At 38.7% G+C, this 7,530-nt stretch overlaps 1 protein-coding gene across 1 annotated transcript in view; it reads left to right on the top strand.

Annotated features, from left to right (window-relative positions):
- The first annotated feature begins 2,458 nt into the window (after positions 1-2,458).
- tars2 (threonyl-tRNA synthetase 2, mitochondrial) overlaps positions 2,459-7,530 on the top strand; it is an 8,477-nt gene continuing 3,405 nt past the window's right edge. Inside the window, exons 1-9 of the mRNA XM_053494596.1 lie at positions 2,459-2,692; positions 4,287-4,462; positions 4,559-4,673; positions 4,762-4,883; positions 5,649-5,757; positions 5,863-5,930; positions 6,392-6,470; positions 6,555-6,701; positions 6,809-6,907. Coding sequence (XP_053350571.1) covers positions 2,609-2,692; positions 4,287-4,462; positions 4,559-4,673; positions 4,762-4,883; positions 5,649-5,757; positions 5,863-5,930; positions 6,392-6,470; positions 6,555-6,701; positions 6,809-6,907 — 999 coding nt within the window. The 5' untranslated portion in view covers positions 2,459-2,608. The remainder of the gene's footprint in view (positions 2,693-4,286; positions 4,463-4,558; positions 4,674-4,761; positions 4,884-5,648; positions 5,758-5,862; positions 5,931-6,391; positions 6,471-6,554; positions 6,702-6,808; positions 6,908-7,530) is intronic.

The following is a 7,530-nucleotide window of genomic DNA, read 5'->3' on the forward strand; positions in this document are numbered from 1 at the left end:
ATTATTGTCTCAAAGGCGACTAAGATAACTTGGTCACGGCTGCGTCTGCTAGCTAACTTGTCACAAGACATTTAGCATGATTTCATAATTATTTTAATTCATCTCCACAAAACAGCTGTGCTACTTTATTTTGCTAGCCAGTTAGCATGACGTCTAGTCAGAAGATGTGTTTTCACCACTTTTGTATTCGTTATTGTGTGTTTGTCAAGTGAACGAGGGCACGCTAAAGGAAACGGTACTAACACACAAGTCGAAGTCACCCAGTCGGTATTTGTGTGTGTGTGTGTACTGTATGTATATATGCAAGCTAATTGTCCAGACTGGATTTTGGTCTTAACAGTTTGGAATGCCCTGTTCCTGGTTTCCACCCACACTGAGAGAAATGAGTTGTAATTAATGTAAATATTGTTAATAGTGCTTGTACAAGTGGTGATGTGTTTTTTTTTTTTTTTCCTCTCTCCTTACTTTTTCCTAAATTTTGGTTCATAACATGTGAACGTTTAAGGAACGTGGTGGTGGTGATTTACGGTGTCTTCTTTTGTCCTGAACGCATACACCTTTAGACTAGCATCTCTAGATATTAACCAGTATAACCATCACTGATTACGAGCAACATGCTATTGAACACTGAAATAGGAAACTACATGGCTGTGTCCCAACGCTTGGCTTAATATTTGCCACATTTCCTGAGCGTGTTTATGGTTAGCTAGTTACCAAGCTATCTAATTTTCTGTTTTAAACAGCTAGCTGTTCATAGTTTGTCTTTGCTCTGAGTGTGTGTGTGGATTTATTAGGATATTATAAAAATTAGCCTTTTAGGGGTCCGTTAGCTAGCCAGTTACATAAAATTAAAGGTCTTGACGTTATCTTTCTTAGCAGTATCACCATACAATGTCTTTACTGTGCTAACTGGTTAGCAGCTAGCAAGAATTTCTTTAGTAGCCGACTAGCTTGATCTGTACCACACACTATCATGTTTTTAATCAGTCTGGACATTCATTTATATGAAAAGATCTTCCGCAAATCAGGTTTTGTCAGATTCATGGGTTTGAACTATAATATGTCCTATGAATTGCTAGTGTTTGGGAGACAGCCAGAACTACATGTGTACATTGTTTAATTGAACCAAGACTTTATAAATGAATTACATTTACACACACATGCACAATATTACAAACTTACGTAATTCTTCATCTTTGTTTTTTTTATTTTATTATTATTCATATCTGTATGAGACACATGACACCATCTGCTTTTGACACGATTATGAAACACCTACCATGCTGTCTAAAATTAGAGAAACACCACTGTTCAGGTTTCAAGTCAGGACTTCAGTTGTTGTTTCTCAAGGTTTGCCAACCCTGGAGGCTCTGAAGAACCTTCTGTCTAGAACATTTAGTGTTTTCTCAGGATTTGTCCGAAACCTTTAACTGAACATTTCTAATCTTAAGTCTAAGTCAAGATTTTATTGGGTTAGTTCAATATTTTGTTTAAAAATCTTCCAAACGTAAGGTCGTGGCCATTACCTGTGCAGTGCGTCAAACTGAAAGGCGATACCAGGCTGAATGTTAGTCGTATCGTTGTACAAAACGGACGCAAGAGATCCAGATTCTAGAACGTTCTCTGACCCTTTCTGTCCCCATAATCGCCTGAACATGTAATAGATGTGTGTTATGGCGGTGTGTAAACATTCAACCTTGACTCTTTGGTATAAATAATAGAATTAGGGCATTTTATCAATCCGTCCAGCTCACGATATTTAACTACTGATGTTGTTTCAGACTAACAGGACTGGCATATACCGGTGGCGTAGCGGTTAGCACTATGGCCTCGAACCTCCTGGGTTTGGAGTTTTTATGTTCTCGTGGTACTCCGGTTTCCTCCCACAGTCCAAAGATGTGCAGATTATTACTCTAAATGGCATTCCCAAACTGCTTATGATGTGGGAATGTTGAGCGGAGGTTCTACCACGGTCGTAAAAATAGGAATAAATACAGCAGGCATCACCATTGGCCTCCAGAGGTTCCTTAAAGGATAGTCGATGGATTTATGGGATTCTTTTTTTTTTTTTTTAATAATGATCCATTAAGTTGGATATAAATTATGTTTAAAATGCTGCTCAGTTAATGTGACTGTAAAGCATTAATTTGCTTTACTAATGGACCACCTTAGTTAAAAACAGATTACTGACCATAGTTCAAAATAATGGATTTAATTAAATTCCTGCACAGTTTGTGTATTTTTTAAAATATTTTAGATTATCTTTAGCGCGCAGACATTTTTATTACGTCAGGGTGATTTTTTTTTTTTTATATTTTCTTTTTATTATTTAATTTTTATTATTTTTGTTTATTTCTTGTTTTGTTACATTGTATGCGCATTGTGATTGCATGATTGACGCGTTCGAGTGCGCCCAGGCAGCTCCGGTTTCCCTCCTCGCCTTCTGATTGGTCCAGACTCCGACCAATCAGCTGCGTCGTTGGCGGTAACATGGCGGCGCGCAGAGAGGACGACACGGAGCTGCGCTGTGGGAATAAATAAACACGGAGATGGTGGATTTGTCGCTGCGTTTCCGCGTGTAAAACCTTTTCATTTGAGGGAGCGAGAGATGACGCTGGCGGCGTGTTTGGGTCGAGCTGTGTCCCGCGGGACCGTCAGGGCGGCGCTGAGGAGCCGCAGGGGCTACAGCAAGGTTGTTAGATGAGATGATGGTTTTGTTTTTTGTTTTGTTTTTTCCATCCCTGACTTCCGCATAGATGTATATTGTCATGGGAGGGTGTTATTCTTATCTAATTGTTGTGTACATCTTAGTGGGGTGGCTGGAAACGCATTAAGGTGAACAAATCATTAGTTATGCTGCTTCTTGTGTGTAAATAAGACCAAGAAACGCACTGCACGTGCAGGATTGATTGACAGGATCACGTGATTCTATAGAATGGAGTGATGCACCACTTTCAGATCAGTTTCCCCCTCTTTAGATAGGATCAGTGAAGATGTAGGACTGGATCCTTGTGTGTGTGTGTGTGTGTGTGGTGTGGGGGGTGTGGGGGGTGTGGGGGGGGGGGGGGACACATGTCTAACCCTTGGATTCCAACCCATTCCTCATGCACTTGGTCCTCTCGTCCTCTGTCTCCCCTGTCCAGGATGCCTGTATATACGATGGCGACGGCACTGATGATGTTTCATTCCTTTTCTTTTACTCCAAATCACTTTAACAGCTTCACAGCTGATCATCAGTGCAGTTATCCACTCAATCACCGTTTCATCCGTGAAAAATCTTAACACATTTTTCACTGACTTCTTTAATCAGCAAGTTGTTTCCACCATAGAGATTTCTGTTTATAGTATTATACACTCGTTGGGTTCACAGGTTCACATCTCGTTCAAAAGCACCTCACACACGACTAATGTAAACGAGGTTAAAAGGAGAAGGAGGGGAAACATTTCGGCCTGGACAGATCAGATATGACCTGTCTGTCTGTCTGTACACTGTCGGGTCAAAGAACTGCAATTCTAGCAAAAAAAAAAAAAAAAAAGACAATACAAAAACCTTGAAAACACCCTTAAAACCATGGGGTGTACAAACTTTTTCACTTGTCACCATGCTCTTGTCCTGAAATATTAGCAGTTCTTTCTCAAACCAACTCGCAGATGTGTGTCTGTATGAACGCTATAGATCAGACGAACCAGTCTGCATGTCAGATTAAAGGTTCACATCTTCTTGCCGATGCTCTAGGTCATGTGACCATCCGGAGAAGAGAAGCAGGGGAGGCCTGCGACTGCAGTTAGAGACTTGTTAATTGATTTATTAAAGAATCGTGCACCTTAACACACACACATGCGCTGTTCCGATCGTTTGTTCCCACTTATTTCAGTGTGTCTTGTTCTGAAACTCATTCGTCTTTCATCATAAACCTGTGAAATTAGTTCCTAATAAAGGCTGCAGCACAAAAGGAGTAAAGCATCAGGAAAGAAAAATATTAAATATGATTTCCACTACCTGGTCTTGATATTTATGCTAAAACACACACACACACACTGTGTGGAGGTAAATAAATAGCTAAGATTAATGGCTGATGTTCAGGACAAGAGGCTGAGTGGCCCGTGTGAGATTTGGGACGCAGCCCAAAGTTGATTTTGTTGGAGGAAAAAGTCACGCGTCTGGTTTGAGTGTGTGTGAGTGACTGTGTGTATTGTGTTTAAATTGTTGCTTATTTGTTGCTATAGAAAATGCGTGGTAAATATTGCTTTGTTTCATGTTATTGATGTGTGTGTATGTGTTGCAGCTCCAGCCATCAGCCAGCCAATCAGAGCGACTGCGACTCTTCCAGGCCTTCTCAAAAAGCCCAGACCAGGAGGGGGCGGAGCCTGGGAGAGAGCTGAGCATCCGATTGGCCGACGGCAGAACGCTGAAAGGATGGTCGGGGGTCACGACCCCGTTACAAATCGCTCAGGATACACGGTGATTCCCTAAACACACACACACAAACCGGTATTACTTGCTGACAGCTCCTCAAAGTCATGAAAGGGTGTGGCTTAACCTTCTCTCTCCTTGCAGGGTTAAAGGAGCCGTTGTGAGCCGGGTGAGCGGTGCATTGTGGGAGTTATCTCGCCCCCTAGAGGATGATTGTGAGCTACAGCTGCTTGCCTTCGACACCACGGAGGGAAAAGAGGTGTGTGTGTGTGTGTGTGTGTGTGTGTGTATATATGTAAAAAAAATAAAATAAATCATAGCATCCTACTCTTTGTGTGTGTGTATAGGTGGTGTGGAGGACCGGTGCGTGTGTATTAGCAAGTGTGATGGAAACGCATTTCGGTGCTCAGGTGTGTCGTGAAGGCGTTTCAGACACCGGGCTGTACTGTGACTACAGACTGGACAACCGGTACACACACACACACAGTACATAGCTTTTTCACTTTTTTTTTTTTAATGTTCAGTATTTATAAATGCATATAAACTTCATTTTTATTTACTATAATTCTATTCTTTGTTCCTTATGTATTGAAGGATTATAAACTTTTTTTAACTTTCCATGTTTTACACTTTTTTATTGCTGAATGTTTAATTGTTTTTAGTTTTTTTTTTATTAATTAATACATAATTTTTTATTATTTAGGGTTTTTTAATTTTATTATTTATTATTTTTTGTTTGGCCTGGATTTCATCAGTGTTGCCTTAATTATTAATCCAATAAAATTGTTGTTTTATTTATTTATTTTATTTTTTTTATTAGTTATACATTATTTATTTATGGATGTGGTTAGAAAGTGGCAATATGTTTCTTGCAAATATACTTATTTAAATTTAATTTAATGATTTTCAGTCATAATTTTTTATCATTAATGGTAAATGTTTTATATATATATTTTTTGTAGTTACTCATATTATGCCAAGATATTTATTCTTTTTTATTATTTTTTTTTATTTCTGGAGAATTTTTTTTGTAATCCTATTCATTTCTAGCAATTGATTTACTTAATAAACAGATAAATCTGTACCGAGGTTCATCTCAAGGTCAGTCTTAGTTGTTTGTGATTTTATGGGCGGGGCTTGTGATTTGCCCGCAGGGCAACGTTGGTTTAAAATTCCAGTAAATGTCAACATACTACTACTATTACTAATAATAATGTGTGTGTGTGTGTTTCAGCACGGTGTGTTTAGAGTCAGTGGAGCGGACGTGTGTGGAAGCGGCAGCGTTAAAACTCCCCATCATCACAGCACAGCTGAGCGCGCACCAACTCCGACAGCTCTTCCAGGTCAGCTTAAGGTCATGACCTTTAATCTTTCTTCCGCTTGTGATTTTTAAGGATGAAGTTGTATGATGGTGTGTGTGTGTGTGTGTGTGTGTGTGTGTGTTGTAGGACGACGATGTGAGACTGCAGTGTGCTGAGGAGGCTTTGAGACTCGGGGACACAGTCAGCGTTTACAAGTGTGTATCTGTCTCACACACACACACATGCTAGCTGTACACATTAATCAGCTAATGAAGGATGACGATATTCAGGAAGCGATATTATCTGCACTCCTGGCTACATAAAGATATTTGGACAACCCAAAACTTATAAAAATGTAAAAATAGCCCTATTTAAACTTCAAACTCCACTCACTTTACCTTCTTCTATCAAGAATGGATCCCTTTTCATCTTTTGAAAAAATTATACTTAATCCCACTCCCACTCTCATTAATTGATAATAATGCACAAGAATATGAAATGATAAAATAGCTGCAGTGCTGCGATCAGGCCACTAGGTGTCACTAGGTGTGAGCTCTAAAAATCTTAACCTTTTTTAAAAAGTTACATAAAGAAAAGCAAGAGGATTCTTTAACTCGATTTTAACTAACATCTTAAAACTGTGTGTGTGTGTGTGTGTGTGTGCTTTTGAGCACAGGTATGGAGTGTGTGTAGGCGTGTGTTCCGGTCCGCTCCTCCCTCACACGAGCTCCCTGCGCTCCTTTAAGATCTTACAGGTAAGTCAGTGTAGAGATCCTCAGGGTCCTAAACTCCTCCGTTTCTTGGTTTCTCGCCCATTTCTCACCCGTCTCGTGCTGCAGGTTTCACCCGTGACATTATCGTGCAGTCCTGAGGCAGAGGGCGTGCAGAGGATTATGGGAGTTGCGTTTCCAGGCGATAGAGAGCGGGAGCAGTGGGAGCGCGAGCAGGAGGAGGCCAAGAAGCGAGACCACCGACGCATCGGCAAGGTTCGGCCGCGTAAATAAATAAATAAATAAGTAAATAAATGCATGTCGTTATAAACCACGTAGATGTGTGTGTGTGTGTGGTGCTAATTCCAAAATTGTTAAATCAGGAGCAGGAGCTGTTCTTTTTTAACGACGTCAGTCCAGGGAGCTGCTTCTTCCTGCCCAAAGGAGCTCACATTTACAACATGCTGACCGACTTTATAAAGGTAACGACCCTCACCCCATCGCCTCGGGGCCAAGCACTGACCTCTCAGAGTTACTTCAGCTTGCATAAAAAGAAATTATAATAAAAATATTCAAAAAGCATAATTCTAAATATATTTAAATGTAGTTCTGTGGAACATTTATTATTAAAAAATTATACTTAAAATATTTATCTAATTATTTTAGCAAATTATCTAGGTTTTTGTTTTATTTAACTTAATTCAGTTTTTTATTTTTAAATTGTAATGAGTGTTTTTACAAAGGCAGTTCACTGAGATTAATTTTGTCCCAAAAAAAGCATAGTTTATATTTATTAAAATATTATATACAGTATATTATTTTTTATTTAGTTTGTATTACATTTATTTAAAAAAAAAAGTGTTAAAAATTTAAATGAAAGTAACAATGAAATTATATTTCTTTATCCGCTATAATTACTGAAATAACATTTCTGAATATTTAAAATGTAATTGATGTAATAAGTTATCTAGCAATTTTTAGTTTTAGGTGAAAAAATTAATATATTTTCAGTAGTTTTGATAACTATGATCACACAGCATGTATTATATTCAAATCACTTTAATTTAATCCTTCCTGTAAAAATCTTTTATATTTTATATTTACG

This window comes from Clarias gariepinus, chromosome 4 (assembly GCF_024256425.1).
Source record: "Clarias gariepinus isolate MV-2021 ecotype Netherlands chromosome 4, CGAR_prim_01v2, whole genome shotgun sequence".
Lineage (NCBI taxonomy): Eukaryota > Metazoa > Chordata > Actinopteri > Siluriformes > Clariidae > Clarias > Clarias gariepinus.